This window comes from Dasypus novemcinctus, chromosome 15, assembly GCF_030445035.2.
Source record: "Dasypus novemcinctus isolate mDasNov1 chromosome 15, mDasNov1.1.hap2, whole genome shotgun sequence".
NCBI classification, from domain to species: Eukaryota; Metazoa; Chordata; class Mammalia; order Cingulata; family Dasypodidae; genus Dasypus; species Dasypus novemcinctus.
Window position 1 is genome coordinate 96,253,863 of NC_080687.1, and position 18,997 is coordinate 96,272,859.

General features: G+C 42.1%; 1 protein-coding gene across 6 annotated transcripts in view; it reads right to left on the minus strand.

The window, feature by feature from the left end:
• Window positions 1–7,260: 7,260 nt before the first annotated feature.
• LOC101446776 (S-formylglutathione hydrolase) overlaps window positions 7,261–18,997 on the minus strand; it is a 43,523-nt gene continuing 31,786 nt past the window's right edge. For 5 of the 6 annotated variants that reach the window (XM_004472865.4, XM_004472864.4, XM_058276694.2 and 2 more), the window contains 4 exons: window positions 17,411–17,530; window positions 15,025–15,123; window positions 13,401–13,568; window positions 7,261–7,421 (listed from right to left, as the gene is read on the minus strand). In XM_004472865.4, coding sequence (XP_004472922.1) covers window positions 7,341–7,421; window positions 13,401–13,568; window positions 15,025–15,123; window positions 17,411–17,530 — 468 coding nt within the window. In that variant the 3' untranslated portion in view covers window positions 7,261–7,340. The remainder of the gene's footprint in view (window positions 7,422–13,400; window positions 13,569–15,024; window positions 15,124–17,410; window positions 17,531–18,997) is intronic. The other variant, XM_058276697.2, reaches the window with a different exon arrangement.

Below are 18,997 nucleotides of genomic sequence, written 5' to 3' on the forward strand. Positions count from 1 at the left end.
TTGAAAGTGGTGAAAAGGGAAACTTTTCAATTATACATATATGGCTATGATAAAAAGTGCTGTTTGTTTTTAAAAGAAGACTGGAAGAAGCACATAACTTTTTTTCTATTTGAGGGGAAATACTGTAACCGTATTACTTTTGTAAATGAGAGAGAAAAAACCCTAAATATTTTTAATGACAACCATCAGTTGCCATAATGAAACCAGCCTATAAGCATTAATTTTGTAACTTGGTCTCTAATGAGTGGTTTTTAAGTTTCATTGTTGTTTTGAGGTACCAGGGATTGAACCCAGGACCTTGTACATGGGAGCAGGTGCTCAACCACTGAGCTGCACCTGCTCCCCAGCAAGACTTGGTTTGTTTGTTTTTAGGAGGCATGGGGGATTGAACCCAGGACCTCATACATGGGAAGCAGGCACTCAGCCACTTGAACTACATCTGCTCCCTACTAATGAGTGGTTTTTAATCGACCTACTCCTTGTGCAAAAGAGCAGAATGTATGCAAAAATGTATTAATTTAATTTACTGAGACTACTTCAAACAAATAAATGTTTTCTCAGTGAATCGCTGAGCTCTGAGATCCAGCGAAGTGTCAAGGACCAAAAACCTGGGGAGCAGAGGTGGCTCGAGCAATTGGGGTTGGGAGGTCCTGGGTTCAGTTCCTGGTGCCTCCTAAAAAAAGAAGACAAGCAGACAGCGAGTGCAAACAGCATTGGGGGGAGGGGGGAGATACATAAACCAAATCTTAAAAAAAAGTGGGCTTCCTGAATTTGGACTGCCAACCTGTTCTTGCCATTTCTCACTTTCTGGGCATGTCAAGTTCAAGTGGAATTCTCTAGCATGGCCAGGAAAGGGAGACAGGGCAAAAAGTTGCTGATGTCACCAAGTATTACTGGGTAGACTGTAAATCATTATACTATTTTTTGACAGCCAATTTGGCACAATATATCAAAATATGCATGCATATGCTTTGCCTAAGTATATTTTGACATCTAGAAATGCTTTTTTCCTTATGCACACCTGAGCAGAGTCTTAGAGACAGATAAAGTAGATACAACCCCAGGTATTGGTTCTTTTGAGGGCTAAAGAGACCCACAAGTTCTATGGTCATGGCAGATGGAGTTCACTGCCACGTCAGTTGGCCCTTCTCGGGAGTTGGTGTTTCTGCGTGATGGAGCTGGACTCAGATGTAATCTCTTTTCACAAGCCTTTCCTGCTACTTTACTGGAATTGTAGTCAGTGCTGAGGTTTAAGATATATCTAGGGGATCTGAATCTCTGGACTGACAATATGATAGCCAGGCCCTGAGCCTCAACCGACTTCAGCTCCTACACTCTGATTTATTGGACTTACCCTACTCAGCTAACATGGAGTTGAAGAAGGTCAACCACCACACCATGGAGCCTAGAGTGCCTACAACTGAAAGCAGGAGGATTGCATCCAGCATCCATGTGGAATCTAAGCCCCCTCTTGACATAGATGTGGAATGGACACAACCAAGCCAACGTCCACAGGAAGGAGGAATACAGTAAGGATTAGAGTGGACTTACTGATATTCTATTCATGAACTATTGTGGTTAGTAATTGAGAAAATGTGGCATTGGTGTGGAAAAAGTGGCCACGGTGGCTGCTGGGTGCGGGGAATGGGAGGAGATGAGATGTGGAGGCGTTTTTGGGACTTGGAGTTGTCCTGGGTAGTGCTTCAGGGACAATTACCGGACATTGTAGATCCCCCCAGGGCCCACTGGATGGAACGTGGGAGAGTGTGGGCTATGGTGTGGACCATTGACCATGAGGTGCAGCGATGCCCAGAGATGTGCTCACCAGATGGAATGGATGTGTCATGATGATGGGGGAGATTGTTGCTGTGGGGAGAGTGGTGGGGTGGGGGCGGTGGGGGTGAATGGGGACCTTATATTTTTTGAATGTAATATTTTTTTAAAAATGAATAAAAAAATAGAAATGCTTTTTTATGGAAAATAAGAACTAGAAACAAGTATGAATTTATAGGAATGTATATCTCAGAATAGTTTCTTTTTTTATTCTAGAGGTTGCAGGTTTACAGAACAATCATAGAAAATACAGGGTTCCCAATCCCACCTCCAGTATTAGCACCTTACATCAGTGTGTGCATTTGTTACGAATGACAGCATGTTCTTATAACTGCACTACTAACTAAGCCATGGCTTACGTTATTCTTCCCTGGTTTCCTTGTAGAGTCCCATGGGTTTTTAAAAACAATTTATTCTAATAACATATATGCAACCTAAAATTTTCCCTTTCAGCCACACACAAATATGCAACTTGGTGTTAATTACTTTCACAATTGCTACATCACTCCACCCATTACCAAAACTTTCCCATCATCCCAAAAGAAACTACAATTGAAGCATTACCTCCCCATTCTCTAGCCGCACCGCAGCCCCTGGTAACCTATTTTCTAGTTTCTGGCGCTATGAATGTGCTTATTCTAACTATTTCCCATCAGTGAGAGCATTTGATGCGTCCTTCTGTGTCTGGCTCTTTCAGCCAGCTTGATGTCTTCAAGGTTACGGCTGAATAACGTTCCATTGTATGGCTATAGCGTATTTTGTTTATCCATCAGAATTGTTTCTACTATCAAAATACAGAAATAACTTTTAATGACAAATAAAATTGGATCATTTCAACACAAAACACACACAACAAAAACAGAAACAGAAAAGCAGCCCAGAGCCGAGCGCGCCCGCACTTGGCTGTGAGGCGGCGAGAAGGCGCCTCGGTGCTTTGCGAGTGCGGGACGCGGGGCAGATCGCCGCAGCAGCTCCGGGAGCCAGCCGCTGAGGACCCGCGCGCGGCAGCGGGCAGGTGCCTAGGATGCTGAGTGAAGAGTGACAAAAGCAGACGGCTGCGGCTGTCCAGATGAGAGGAGACGCCAAGTCCATAGAAGTCAGTCCTTGGCCCGCGAGACCCTCCCTGACAGCGGCCGCTCCTCTCTGCGGGAAGCCTCAGCAGGGCGTGCGTCTCGGCGCCACCCGCTGCCAGTCTCTGCCTGTCCCGGGGGCCGGCGGGGCAGGCGGGGGAGAAGGGGCGCCACTGCCCCGGGAAGCGCCGCGCCCTCGTGGGGCGGACGTGCGGGTGGGGAGCTGAGCCACGGCCCGTCTCGCTGTTATTGCTTAACTGGACACGACTCTGCTTAGACATTAATGTAACTTCCTGCCATTTGCCTTTTTTCCTCCCTCCTGCTTCAGTTCTTCCAAACTGTTGCCTCAAAATTTTTTCCGTTTGCTCTCAGCTTGTGTCTTAATTTACAGAGAAAACGAAGGCCGTGGGAAGGGAACCGTCAAATGACCTCTTGGCTGGGAAAGTGGGCGTCTTCTCCCCTCTGGGCTGGGGCCGTGGGGGTTGGGTGGTTGAGCTCCCGCCTCTTCCCCCCTCCTTCCCTGGCCTGCCTCCCTCCCGCCCGTGCTGTTCAGGCCCGAGACAGCCCTGCCCCACTCACGCTGGACCTCAGCCCTGCCTGGCTTCCCTCCTCGAGGCTCCTCCGAGCAGTGGACAGGGAGGCGGCAGGACCCGGGCCCTTCCCGCGGCGCCGCCCCCGCCGCGTCTGGCGCCTGGAAGGAGCCGGCGAGTCGGTGCTGAAGGGGCGCGAGGCCGCTCCCCGCGCCCGCCTCTGCGCTGCACCGCAGCCCCTACGCAGCGCCAGCCCCCGCAGCCCCGCGGCCTCTGCCCCTCTCCCACCCGCCTGCCTGTGGCCTGTGAGATGGCTGACACTGCTTGAAATGCACGGTTCCTCTCCTGGTTCTATTTTTGTACCTCCGAATGTTCTTTTTCATCTTCTTCATAGTCTCCTCTTTCTGTGCCCAACGCGCCTACTTCAAGAAGCTCAAATGCCCCCGCCTCCGCCTCCTTCCACCCATCCTGACGCGCTCTGCTGGGTCCACGTGGCTTCTAAGTCCTCCTTCCCTCCAGAATCCAGATGGTGCCTTTCTGGGCACGGTCACTCTGTGTCCCCACGCGGCCTTCGGGTTTAACACGAACTCCCGAGCTACCTTCCCCAGCACGTGAGCGCTGAATTCCACCGCGTTCTCCAACACGCCTTCCAGTGAGCAGCTAGACGCCTGCGGGACTTCCTGCTCCGCGGGTGCGAGAGCGCAGGAGGCCTGCAGTGCTGGGAGAGGCGGGGCGGTGCCCCCGGACCCCTGCAGGGGAAGGCGAGGGGGGCTCGCCTCCCTCCGCCCCTTAGGTGAGCTCGCCGGGGCGTCTGGAAAGCCCGTGCGAGGTCCCCGGGCTCTCGGGCGCGGGACCTGGTGTCTGACACGTCCTGGCGAATCCCAGGCCGACCTGAGCGGTTGGGGCTGGGGCAGCAGGACAGGGAGACACAGCGCAGGGACCTGCACTCACTCCTGGGGCGAGCGGCGGGACCCAGGCGTGTCTGGAGACGCGGCGGTGCCGAGGCAGGAGCAGGATCCCTGAGGAGCGACCACGCTGCCGAGAGCCTTAGCCCGGCTCCCGTGGCGCGCCGGACGGGAACCCAGGCTGGGAGGGCGGGCAGGATCATCTCACCATTCATTCCAAAAGCCAGAGCGATGGTTCCCTTAGCTGGGATAGCTGCTCTGCGGTGCAGCAAGATATGGACCGGACAGCTCTACACTCAAAACGAACTATTTTATAGTCTTCCAGGACTTACGCGCTTATAACTACGAAAATATGTTATTTGCTATATATACTGGAAAACTGTTTTCAAGTGGGTGGTCTATTTTGCTTCTCCTAATCAAAACACTGGGTGGCAGTGTTTTGACTGAAATTGTTTCAGAAAAGAACCACAAAGAATGGGTTTTATTCTTTTGAGAAAAATAGTTCTACTTCACCAGGGATGACCAAAAAGGCAATATGCCGTCAATCCACCACATAAACAGCCTCTGATCAATGTTACCATCTAAATACAGGGGTTAGACACACACACACACACACACACACACACACAGACCCCCACCAAAACCAGGATGCCTGGCGTATCTTGACAAATTGAACAAAACGACTCTTGATTCACCCTGTCCCCACCTATATGTGTCATTTTTATGGTATCTGAATTCATCTCGTAAATCCAAGGAGATAACAGTGCTTATTTAACTGGCTGAGTACATCATTACCAGGCCAGGAAGGAAATGCTGGGATTCTGTTGTTTACACACTACACAAGAAAATGAACTTGTTCAGCAAGTGACACCAGTGACGAGGCTGACACCTGGTGCCTGAGACAAAACGAAATTAGAAATGTCATGCTTTTGGATTGGAATCTTGGGCTTAGGCCAGATACTGCAAGGATAGAGATTCCTTTTATTTCCTCTCCCAAGACCAAAAGGGCATTTTCTCCTGCCCTGGCTAGGGCTTCCCAAGTCTGGCTTTGGATGTGTCTAAAAGTTGCCTGACAGAATCAGTTACAAAAAAGAGTCCAAGAAACTGACATAGATTTCCTGGGTTATGTTAAACAGATTGTAAAATTCTCTTAAAGATCACTTTAAGAAACAGTACATTCTCCAGGAAAGGTCAAATATTAGGTCACAAAACAAGTTTCAAATAAAACTTGAAATCATATAATGTATCATCTCCAGCCTCATGGAATGAAGCTAAAAATCAGTAACAGGGAAAACTGGAAAATTTACAAACACATAGAAATTAAACAACAGCTCTTTTTATTTTTTTAGGAGGCACCAGGGATTGAACCCAGGATCTCATACATGGGAGGCAGGCACTCAACCACTGGGCTACACCCACTCCCCTAAACAACAGACTCTTAAAAAAACCAAAGGTAAAAGAAGAACTCACAGGGACGCTAGTAAGTATCACTTACGGGACGCAGCAGCGGCAGTGCTGAAAGGGAAATTTATCTTCTAAATGGCTTGTCTTAAAAAAGGAACGTTCTCAAACCAGACGCCTAACCTCGGAGCTGGAGGTCTAGGGAAAGATGCTCATGCAGGTGCCCCTGTGAAGGGCTTTTGCAGCTGTAGCTCAGGCTTGTGGTCGTGTGGCTGAGTAAGAGAATGCCCTGGTAACAGGCTTCATCATTGGGAGAAATCCCGCCGCGGACGCCAGCCCTGGCGCTGCCCGCTCCAGCCCGCGGGCCCTTCCCCTTCCAGCCGCCCGCCCTGGGCCTGCGGGCTCGCGAGCCAGCCCCGGCAGTCACGCCATGTGTTGTCTTCTATCTTTTTAATATATAGCTCTACTAGTTACGATCCTCTGGCTGACTTTGAGGGACACAATGATCTTAGGATAACACAAGTGTTTTTCTTTAAAGGGATTTACCACAAGAGAAAAAAGCTCACGTGGTAAAAGCGCTTCCTCATTACAGGGCGCTCGGCTGCTTAGACTGGAGCGTCTTGTGTGGAAGGTTGTCTGTGAGGCTCACTACAGAGCTCAATCCTGATCACTCATATTTAATATAGTACTAATTTTTAATATTTGTAATTTTGAGTACTATCTATAATTATATTAAATATGCATTCTCACTGAATATTTAAAATGTACCTTTGTGCTAACAGAAAAACTTTTGAAACAACCAGGCTTACCTATCATCACGTTCTACAAGTTTGTCCATTAAGCTTTTTATTTTTTTATTAAGTTCTTAAAGGAACACAATTTGGTATAAACAGAGACTAATTACTTTTTTGGTGTGTCACCAAGCTAAATTTTTGCATGTGATAAGACAAACTATTTGAGTTTACAGTAACATGAGATTGACAGGTTTCCTTATCTAGCTATTTCCAACTTGACTCTTTCCTTAATTGTTAAGAGGCTTAACATACCCCCAAACCAATGTTAAACCCCTAAATAGTTAAGAAGAATCATGGGACTCATTTAGGAAATCTGGCTCCTCATAAAACAGCTGTGGAACGATGGGGAATTCACTGAACGTTCCTGAGTCTGCTTCTTGAGTCAACAACTAATAAAGTGATTAAACACCCAGGAGAAGCCGAGCCCTGGCCGGCATCAGAGCCGCCAAGTTGAACAGGACAGGCCAGACCCTGCCTCCCGGCCTTGGCGTCCACAGGGGGAGGCGCTTGGGCGGCGCCGTGGACCCCCTGCCCAGCACATCCGCCTGTGATCTGAAGGAGACGATTTTCAGATTCCTGGGCCTGAAGTCAAAATAACAAGGATTTCCAAATGATGTCAACGAAGCTGTATAGTAGTAAGGATTCCCCATGTCAACTCTGGTAAAACAATTTTAAAAATCAGAAGTAGGTTTCATATATTTCCCCAGAAAGTGATTTAGCTACAGAATAGAACTAAGACTTTTATTCCTACAATTCTGTTAATTACAACTTTCATAACTCTGAAGAGATTCGACCAGCTGAAGTTTTTCATACGTTCAGGTATTTTGCATGATGTCTGATGTGATCAGTGATAAAGGTTGCAATGAAGTAATAGCTGTGATCGTAACCCTGGAAGACAAAGACAGAGCAAATTAGAATTTATCTACTACTTTAAAACATTACTATTAGGGACACTCCATAAGTTTCTTGTGTCACTTAGTTTGCTTATAAATAGACATGTTGAATGAAATAAGCCAGACACAAGAGGACAAATATTGTATAAGGAAAAACATAATGAGAGATACAACAAAGCAGGGAGCAGAGGTGGCTTAAGTGATTAGGCTCCTCCCTCCCATATCGAAGGTCCCGGGTTCGTTCCCAGTGCCTCCGAAAGAAACAAAGATAATGAACAGACACATCAAGTGCAAACAACAAGGGGGTGGGGAGAGATAAATAAAATAAACCTAAAAACAAACAAACAAACAAACATTCTACACCACCTTGTTTTTAAATGCTGCCATTAGGATGCAAAGAAAAGAAATATTCAAAGTAGACATGTGATCACATCTACAGGGAATGAAAGAATCAAAGAGGATTTAGAGAGTTAGAAACATGGACAAGATGTTTCAATTCACAAAAGAAGCACACTCGTGTCAGTAGGATAGTGACTATTAAAATACAAAATAAGCATACATTAACAAGAGAGATAACATGAAGATGCCCAAAATGCCCTAGATTTACACCAAACCATTAAATATAGAGGAGATCATAGTGTGGGAAGCCAAAAACAAGCATGGTAAGCCATGTCAAGAATTCTAACTCCTATCTAGTAAAAGCATCTCACATTTTTATTTTAGGAGAAAGGAATAGTTAATTAACCCCCGGAACCCCTTAGCAATATACCAAATTTGGTAAAAAGTCAGTAAGCTCATTTATACTCCCCCCCCCACCAAGAAACACAGAGAACTGAGCTAAAACAGACCTCAAGTGTCTGATCAATTATATGTATCCTATAAGTAGGCAGAGAGGTAATCCCTTCCCTGGGTGACTATGACACCTCCTCTGAGTACAAGACAGGGACAAGAGATTTCAAAAGGAAAAAGAAAAAAAGTTAAGGTCCAAAGAGCTTTCTAAGGGTATTAAACACAAGACAATCTTTCTGGGAGCATGAATCTCTCCAGCGAAAGTTAGAATACAAGGTGGATGGAAATAACTAAGAGAGAAAAAGTCTAAGAAAGCCTTTTCTTACTTTCACCTTAATCTAATGAATGGTCGCTGATGGGGGTGGGGTGGGGTAGATAGAGCCAAGGAGGTTTTTCTCTAAGTTCTTCAGATGTAAAAACAGGCAATATAAAAATAGCACCTGGGTTTCAGGAAACAAGACCATTTCCTAAGGTGTTTGATAAATTAATAAATGTTCTCAGTCTCTTACTGATATAGCCTGTGCATTAAATCAAAATTATTTCCAAGAGTACCTAGTCTCCAAGATGGCCAAATAAGTAATATAGGCCCTACAGTCTCTGAATGAAGGGATGTGAGACTGAGTGTGTATTCAGGGCTGCCTCCAGACGATGTGGAGCTATGCTAATCCAAACTGGCTTGGATGTGGAGAATATGTAACTCACCTGGAGGAAATAACCTATCTGATACTAAGATCAAACACTGAAGAACCTAACCAAAGGTCTGTTTACCATCACTGTTAGTCTTCCTAATCCTATATCCTCTGTATAAAAGGGTCTGGAAAAGGCTGTTTGGGGCTCGGTTTTTATTTAGGACAAGAGTCCGCCGAGCCCGGCCGGTCGAAATAAACCAGCTTCCTTCTCGGTATCGTGTCCTGGCCTTTGATACCGCGCATACCCGAATTTCTCCACTACATTACTTCCAGAGAGGCATCCAATACCTATCTTGGGAACAGCAGTATAGAAAGTCATCGAAGTCATTTGAAAGCAATCAGCCTTCTGGTTTCCCAGGCTCAACCATGGAAGCGAATCAGACAAGAGTGTTGTCAAGAGTGAGGCTGAGCCTTGACATTATTTAGTTTCACATCTTTCAATGATCAGGCAAGTAGAAAAACCACCTTACTTGGGTTGCAGTTGATTAGGAAAATTTAGAGCTAAAGGACACTTTCCTATATAAAGAAACTTAAAGAAAAGCATTTCCCATCCATGTAATTCTTGACTTTTTAAGAGGTTCAACAGGTCCATGAGTTTCAGGACACAAAACTTGTGAAATACAGTACCAAGCAGTACCTGCCATTTTTCACACACCAATAGATGGGTCTGATTGAAAACAGGCACTTATGCAGGAAAACAGATGCCTCAAATACCTGCATGAGAAAAGCTCTCATGTGAACACGTATGCTTAGTCTCACGTGTTAAGAGCTTTGCATGGTCTCAGGGAGATGTTGAGTAGCTGCCATTGTTTTACTATTATTATCACTATTGTCACATTTATCGGAAAAGTCCTAGGGAAAACCGAGTGACAACTTTGAGCTGTCAGGGATATATTGCAATACAACAGTGTATTTCATTTGAAAATCCAAAGGAAATCAAGATCCAACTTTGTGAGAAAATAGAAAATGCCTGTCATGAAAGACCAAGAGGAATTTTTAAAATGTTAATAAAAAGGCAACAGTATACATGCGAACTATTGGCATTCTGGGAACTAGAAGATGTTGAAGTTAAACAATTAGAGAGAAACTGTGTCACTTTGGACTAGTTCCAAGTTCTGTTTATTAATCTTTCATTGCATTACCTGCTATGTTACAGCTTGTGCAATTGCCTATAAGACACGTGAAGAGGTCTTTCCCTCCTCTACCTCACACTTCACACAGAAAAATCTTTGGTAGCAAGACTCTGACTCTTGGAGTATAAAAATAAATGAACACATTCTCTTATTCTTCACTCCACTCTCAAAACGCAGCTATGCTTTAGCAGCTATGCTGGGCAGTGTTTTTCTACAGTTTCCAGATCCAACTAGAAAAGCTCAGATGTGACGCCCCAGGTTATTAAGTCTGTTAGGGTAAAGAGAAAAAGATTATTGAAGGGTCTGGACTTGCTTCTTTAAGAAACACTGAGAGTCTCTGTGCTGGGTCACCGGGCTGAGCAGAGTGAGGCATCCCTGCAATTCTGGAGTTCTCAGTTACATTTTTTCTAATGGGCAGGCACAGAGGCCAAAAGAGCCTCTGACTTGGGAAACGGACCTGACCCAGTGGACAGGGCATCCGCCTACCACATGGGATGTCCCTGGTTCAAACCCCGGCCTCCTTGACCCATGTGGAGCTGTCCCACGTACAGTGCTGATGTGCACAAAAAGTGCCCTGCCACGCAGGGGTGTCCCCCATGTAGGGGAGTCAGTCCCACGTTCAAGGAGTGTGCCCTGTAAGGAGAGCCACCCAGCATGAAAGAAAGTGCAGCCTGCCCAGGAATGGCGCCACACACATGGAGAGCTGACAGAACAAGATGACGCAACAAAAAGAAACACAGATTCCCGGTGCCACTGATAAGGATAGAAAAAGTCACAGAAGAACACACAACAAATGGACACAGAGAGCAGACAACTGGGGTGGGGGGGGGGAAGGGGAGAGAAATAAATAAAAAATAAATCTTAAAAAAAAAAAAAAAGAGCCTCTGACTCTTCAAAAACTGCCTGTGACTTGAGGAGGGGTGAGAGCCGTGCTTCCTATAACCTCCAAAAGGGGATGTAGTTTCTGGAATTGTCTCAGGTCACTGAATTTTAGGCACTAATATGGTTTCCTTACTATACACCTTCAAAAACTAAAAGTAAGACACTCTGGGTCATCCTTTTCAGACTCAGACTTGATCCTTTCTATACCAGCTCTCAAAATTCTGCCTCTCAGTGCTTTTTCAATTTGGAGCTACTAAAGACATATTATAGGAGGTCACAACCAAATAACTATCCCCGTGCAATAACGCTTCCTCTCCAACAGCCTCTGTTGTTGTTTTGACAGCTGACAGAGCATGAATATGAACTGTCAGCATTTAATACCATGACAAAGAAGTAAAGGACAGGAACTGGGTAAACACGCACAGGGTCTTATTGATTTGCTGTTTTCCTTGTCAGATCACTATTATTATATGGACCCTAATATTTTCAACTTATTTTCTTTTTCACAGGTCCTATTTCATAAATACATAGAGCATCAAGTTATATTGTTTTTATAATCAAACAATAAAGCAGATGATAAAACTCTCAAACCTTAGATAGTCTGAGGTCAGTGGAAGTGGACTTAAAAATCTACAAGTAGCCACTGCAGTCACCACCCAAAGAGGTCCACTCAGTTACCTCAAACCTAACAAAATCTGCTTCAACTGTGTAGTTCACTCTTAATCCAAATTTCCTGGCAGGAAAGTGAATGGGAAATTATGCCTGCCCTGAAGATGGTGACTCTGGTGATTTCAGTACTTGTTAATTTTTTAGAGGAACTGGATGTTTTGTCTTGACCCCTGGTTAGGTAAAGCCAACTAAGTATGTTACTTGCTTGGGATATGGGCATTTTAGAAATAAATAAGTCAATTTTTTCCCCTAGAAGCATTTCACCAGTGTTCCTGACTTCTAAGCTGTTTTCAAAACAAACTCCAGAGATTTTAAGTCTTTTTTGGCAGGCTGAAACTTTTCTATAGTAACAACAGAATTTCCTGGCACAGTCTCAGGGAAAGTAGAAGAGGCATCCAACACAGCTAATGCCAAGAAGGTAAAGTCATTTGGGAAAAAACCATGGGTTTGGTATGTTACGTATCGCTATAATTAATAGTTAATGCACTACTGTATTTATAATCAATTGGTATCAAACTCTCAAGAATAGCTATTGATCTTTAAAATATATAATTATGATGATAAATATTTTTTAAAAATCTAAAAACTTTCTACTCCTTAAGGATGGATGCCGAGAGACAATAAGGCAGCCGTGGTTGTTGACGTCTCCCCATGTGACACGCACAACGTCCACCTGTTCACAGCGTCCCCAGGAGCAGGGGGGCTGCTCAGCTCTGCTGCCTAAGTTAGACAGCAGCGAGCTGGGCACGAGTTCTCCTGGAGCTTGCTCTAACGCCACACTCCTCAGCGGCACGACGTCGCCTTGTCTGAGGACAGCCAGACGACAGCAGGACAGTGTTCACACTCAGATGACTGGGCTCCAGCCTGGTTCCACCAAATACTAGCAGTGTGCGCTGAGAAAAACAGCTGCGCCTGCTGCCTCATCCAGGCAGGTGGGGAGGGGAAGGGGTCCTCACTGGGCTGCATAAGGACACACTGAGCTAATGCTTGGAAACACTTTGCCAGCTGTAATGTACCATATTACCACACCGATCTAGCTTCATTTAGATGCTTATGCATGTCCCTTCAACCAAATAAGAATGTTTTTAAAAATCACAATCATGTCTAACATTTTAGTGTTCATTTTCATCCTGAAATAAAAGTCTTGTTAATACTATGTTCCAAATCTTATGAATAATTTTTTAAGAATAAAAGCAGAATTTTTAAAATTACAAGTATAGTAGCATAAATAGGTGAGTAGTAGATAGTCCAAAAGTATTTAGTCAAGGAAAATTTGCAAGTCACCTGAAATTCAGTAATTATTCTTAAACAACCAGAAATACAAAGTATCACAATGGACAGATAAACACACAAGTCAAAAATTATAAGATGCATGTGTGTGTGACAAGGAACAATTTGTGTATATGAAGCAAAGAGTAATTAAGGCAGAGGCTTGTCCTCTTTATCCTTCTGCAGCAATGGCTGTGGGTGTAAAGAAAGATATATCCCAGTAATATTGGAAAATTAAGATCCATTTAAGCCCTTGAACTTCTTGTTATTTACCAGTTTTTGACCTGAGGAAATTATAGTTTTCACTCTCAAAAGCATTCCTATTTCTATCATTTGGTCTTTGATATATCAGTTTGCTAAGAAAGGTTCTGCTATAAAAGTGTTCTGACATAATTAAACACTATCTAATTACAGGTAACTTTCTAGTTAAAAAAAATTTTTTTTTACAGGTGAAGTTTTAAATTCTAAAATAGATAATACTAACGAGTCTTACTTTTCTGAAGTTACATTATATCAAATAAGATTTGGTTTCTTAGTACTTGCCTCTTGTGATCTAAAAACAACAGGGATTTTCTTTTCTGTGCAGGCAGCTATGAAGTTATCAGGCAGTAACTGTCCATCTGAAAGGAACTGGTCATCCTTTCCTTGATCAATTAGTATGTCCAGCTGAGAGCCTGGATAAGCCTTCACAAGATGGGTAGCATCATAAGCCTGTACAAAGAGCAGGGATACTGAAAAAAGTGACTAGAAAAGTATTATACAGAATGCGCTATACTAGAACCAAATAGAAATTTAGTCATTTCAGCCCTAAGAGTCTGATTAAATCTGAAATGTGCTTTTAAGTTGGCTTAAAATCTGGCTTATCTGGCTTTCATTTACAAGGCCTTCAGAAATCCAGTTCCCAACTTTAGCCTCCTCTCAAATCACGAAGTCCTGGACCAGTGGTAAGACTCTTCTATCCAAGTGTCATCAATAGTGTAGAATCAATTTTTCTAAACGTTTGTTTTTAATCACCTCTTAAGTCCAAAAAAACTTTATTTTTTTTCCTCTTTCAAAATCTCTTTACAAATTGACTATTTCTTCTAACTATATTATCTTTTTCCATTTCAGATCATGTTTTTTTGTTTTGTTTTGTTTTTTATCTCTTCTCTTTGGTTATAATTCTAGACAAAAGTACATTTAGCTCCTCCTTCTGCTGTATATTGAACAGCACCAAACCTCTGCCCTCTCCATTAGCTTTCAGAGAGACCAGATTGGAATAATCTCAGTCATATCAACGCATCCTCATACTTATTATCTGAGGAGCTGCCACTTGTTACAATATCATATTTTACCATCTACATATAATTATTCTTGCTCACTCATATATACTCACTAACCACAAGTTTTATGCATTGACCAATACAAACAAAAACAAAAAGACTCCCCCAGCTAAGTATCATGCTTTTTAAAAGACTTACTTGCTTTAATCTTAAAGGAGGGAGGGAGGTGACCTATAAAGTCTGCCTAGTTCCTAAGTCTATGATTTCATAATTCTGCATGGTCTCTTTATTCCAGTAGTAAATTAAGTAATAGCCTAAACACAGCATAATTAAGATCGTAAAATCTACTGCCTCTCGGGGATAAATTATATAAGATTCCTTTTTAGCTTAATTGTGCCTCTACCTTCCAACCCAGCCCAATTGATTGGTATTTTACTCAACTCGTCCATGAGACCACAAACCCTTGGTGGATGTGAAAGCGTCTTTTCTTCTTGACAAAAGATCTCAGAACCCAGAAGAGACTCTACGCATGAAGACTCAAAACATGGATGTAATTCATCCTCAGTTCTCAAAGTACCCAATTCTAACTGCTTTTAGGATTCTTCCAATTTAATAAAAACCTAAGCCTAAACAAAACTCTGATCTAATGACTAAAGGATTAACCCTTCAATTTGTTAGACTTTCAACAATAGAAGTACATGTGTGAATGATTCTGAATACACAAGTATAACAGATATAAAGACAAAGTGTCACTCAAGTATTTTCTGCTTGTTAATAGGTAGGTACATGATATGTTCGTTTACAAACTATTAACCCTTTGGTGGAATATGTCTGTGATGTGTGTAACTTTTTAACAAATTTGAATACTTAAGAGTATTAATATATAAGAAACATCCAATACCTACCTTCCATTTACTTTCATCTGATCCCAAATATCCAGTAAAGGCTTTTTTGCCCCAAGGACAGAGCACTGGGTTGCAAATTGGAGCAAATGCTGACACAGACTTCAGAAACAAAGGAAATTTAAAAACAAATATTTTGTTATTTACCTCTAAATCAAATATAAAATGACATTTTCAACTTGCCTAAAAACTGTGATTTGCCATGAAAACCCTTGTGAATATTTTCCTTTTGATATATTGTGGACTTAAGATTGTAGGGCACTCCATAATGTCATATCCTTTGTGTGTTTTGTTAAAAGAACTAGTAAATAGTAGGTGCTAAAGAATTCATCAATGTACAAACAGAAGTTTATGTTCAGAGTTTTTACCCCTTTATTCCATTAAAAATTGATGTGTATTATGAAAAAGTTGACGCCTGCCTTACTTAGGAGCACATTATTAAACCTGAGGCGTAGCTCTCTGTACCAGTGCCCAGGAAGCGCTGAGCCCTGGCCTTAAGCATGCCATAGCTTTGAAGAGAATTGTGTTCCACCATGTTTTTTTCAGTGGCTACGGTACAAAGAAGGGCTCTCAGCTTGAGCGCTTAGAGTGTATATATTTAAAACTGTTCAATGTCTAATAGAGCTTTTCCCCTTTAATGCTTTGCTCTTTTAAAATAACTTTTTTTGTGGCAACATGTAACATAAAATTTGTGATTTTGACCATTTTTTAAGTGAACAATTCAGTGGCACTAATTGCTTTCACAGTGTTATGCTACTATCACCACCATCTATTTACCAAAACTTTTCCATCATCCCAGACAGACTCTGTACCCATTACACAATAACTCCCCATTTCCCTCCTTCCAATCCCCTGGTAACTTCTAATCTACTTTGTCTCTTGAATTTTCTTATTCTAGGTATTTCATGTAAGTGGAACCATACAGTATTTATCCTTTTGTGTTTAGCTTATTTCACTCAGCTTAATGTACTCAAAGTTTATCCATGTTGAAACAGGTTATCACTTTCTTCCTTTCTGTGACAGTAATTTTCCATCACATGTATACAGAACATTTTGTGTCTCCAGTCATGTGTCAATGCACACTTGAGTTGTTTCCACCTTTTGGCTGTTATGAATAATGCTTCTATGAACATTGATGCACAAATATCTATGAAGCCCTGCTTTCTATTCTTTTGGGTATATACCTAGAAGCAGGATTGCTGTGTCACATGGTAATTCTATGCTTAATTTTCTGAAGAACTGAAGAACTCTTCTCTACAGCAGCCTCACCATTTTACACTCCCATATGCAACAGAAGAGAGCTCCAATTTTACCACATTTTTGCCTACATTTGCTATTTTGTTTTTCTTGTTTAATGGTACTCATCTTAGTTGGTGTAAGGTGGTATCTCATTGTGCTTTTTGTCTTTATTTTCCTAATGGTTAATATGTTGCGCATCTATCATATACTTACTGGTTATTTATATATCTTCTTTGGGGAAATTTCTATTCAAATCCTTTGCTCATTTTTAAATTGCCTTATGTACAAAAAAAAAAAGGAAAAAAATCCTTATTTAAAAAATCCACCATCATGTCATGACCAGTTCAATTTTATAGTAGCTTATGAAAGGTAAAATATTTGCTGTCGCAGCAAGAAACTGCTCTGAGAAATATTTTTATTTCTCAGTGGCATAACTAATATGATAAAGAATAAAAAGGCCTTTCTAAGGGAAGGAGATATTAAAAGGTAAACAAATCCTGAGGTCATTTATAGCCCTGCGATTTTAAAGACAAGCAAACTGAAGATGATCATTGCTTCAAAACTTCCTTTCTTGACTCTGACTGCATGTGCTTGGTATAGTGGGACACTCTTCACATAGCGGTAATTCAAACATGACTCATTAAAAGAAAAAAACGAAGCTATGAAGCTTCAAATGAATTTAAATAAATGGGAAAGGTGGAGAGTGGCATTTTCCAATAAAGTTACATTTCAATTTTCATAAGAGGTATTAAGGACAAAGAATTCTTTTGTCCTTTTACAAATCACAAATATCTCCCTATATCTCAGAAAATCAAAGTCAAATTTACAGAGGAATTTCTGATTAAAAAAAAAAAAAAGACGGTTACTTCCATAACTTTAATCAAGAATAACCACTAGAAAAAAAAAAAAATAGAATGTCTTAAAACACCACAGTTAGAGTAGAAGGAATAAAATATAAGCTACATTTCATTATGCTTCTGATCCTGTAGCATACACTGTGCTATGTTCGATATCCCGCCCCCCAAAATCCCTAATGCTAGATAATTTCAGTCCTTATACTGAAAAAAATAAATCCTAATTTCAATTTTTGAAAGTTCCTAGTATATTATCCAAGAAAAATATTCATCCCTAGAACCTGAGGTAATCTTACTTTGTATTTTCCTGGATTCTTCAAGGCACATATCAGAGCTCCATGGCCTCCCATGGAATGGCCAAAAATAGACATCCTTTGAGGGTCCACTGGGAAACTGGCATTTATGAGTTGAGGAAGCTAGAAAAATTTAATAGTATAAAAAAGATATGAGAAGTGAGTTTAGGGTTTTTCAAAGCTATAAAATAATTGCACAGTTATTTCCAAACCACAGTCTTACAATGGATTGGACTAGGAAAGACAAGATTAAAACAAACAAAAGCCACCTCAGGTAGATAACAGTTATTAATATATCACTGGAGAATAAATACAACCTCCTTAGAAAGCAATTTTAGGAGGATGACATAGAAAGAACCTTTAAAATGTTCTAAGTTTTTGACCCAGTAATTTTACTTAAGGGAATCTATTCTAAAGAAACAGTCCTTGGGGGAAGGGTGGAAATATGAATTAAGATAATCAATGCAGCAATACTGGTTACAGTGAAAAATATATATGAAAGAAAAAATATTCCATATAAGGAAAAAGTAAATTGTGGCACCTGACAGAATATTATGCAATCATTAAAAATATGTTTACAGAAAGATTAGAAATAAAATTGGAAAATATTTTATACAAATAAAAAAAGGATAAATAAAATATAATAATTACATGAAAACTAGTTGTAGAAAAAATTGAATATACCAAAACATGATAATTATTGTTTTGGATAATGGTATTATGGGTGATGAAAATGTTATATTATTGAGAAAAAGCAAGATGGCAGTGGAGTAAGGAGTTCCTAGAGTCAGCTCCTACTACAGGGCAGTTAGTGAACACCCAGAGCTCTCTAGAGCTAGCTGCAGCACCTGTTTGTGGGCTCCAGGAGACTAGAAGAGCATCCTGCAACATCCTTGAAGGAATGGATAGAGGAGCTGCCCATCTGCCGAGAAGATTTCATGAGTAGAGCGCTCCATGACCCAGAGGCTGGTGCCATCCTCTACTGGAGGCACAAGCTGCCTCGGGAGCTGTTCCACGGCTGGAATTGAAAGCTCCACTTCCCCAAAACAGGGGAGGAAGAGACGGTTGGGCACCAATATCAGCTACTGATGAGGAAAGTCAGTGGGCTACAGTATAATCCTGAGAACAGCTAAAGTTTGAGCCTGTCCAGGTCAGAAAGAGGCCAGGAGCCACCATCTTAACTCTGCATCTGGCACAAGGGGGAGTGGGGCAGACTGAAAATCCCAGTGCTGGTGGGGACTGGCTTCTTTCCATCCAGATCAGATGGCAGCTGTAGCCTAGGCACCAGCTCCACCTCTGGCAGGGAGGAAGCTGGGGGGACCTGCACCAGCCTCTCTGGGAAAATAAGGGCCATGCTATGGAGGCCTGTGATCATCCTACTTTGGCAGCACAATCTGCCCCAGGAACTATTCTGTACCTGGAACTGGAAGCTCCATTTCCCCAAAACAGGGGAGGAAGAGACAGTTGGCCACTGATTTCAGCTACTGATTATTAAATTCAGCTGGCGAAAGTATAACCCTAAGAACAGCTACAGTTCGAACCTGTCCAGGTCAGAAAGAGGCCAGTGTCTGCCATTTTGACTCTGCCCCC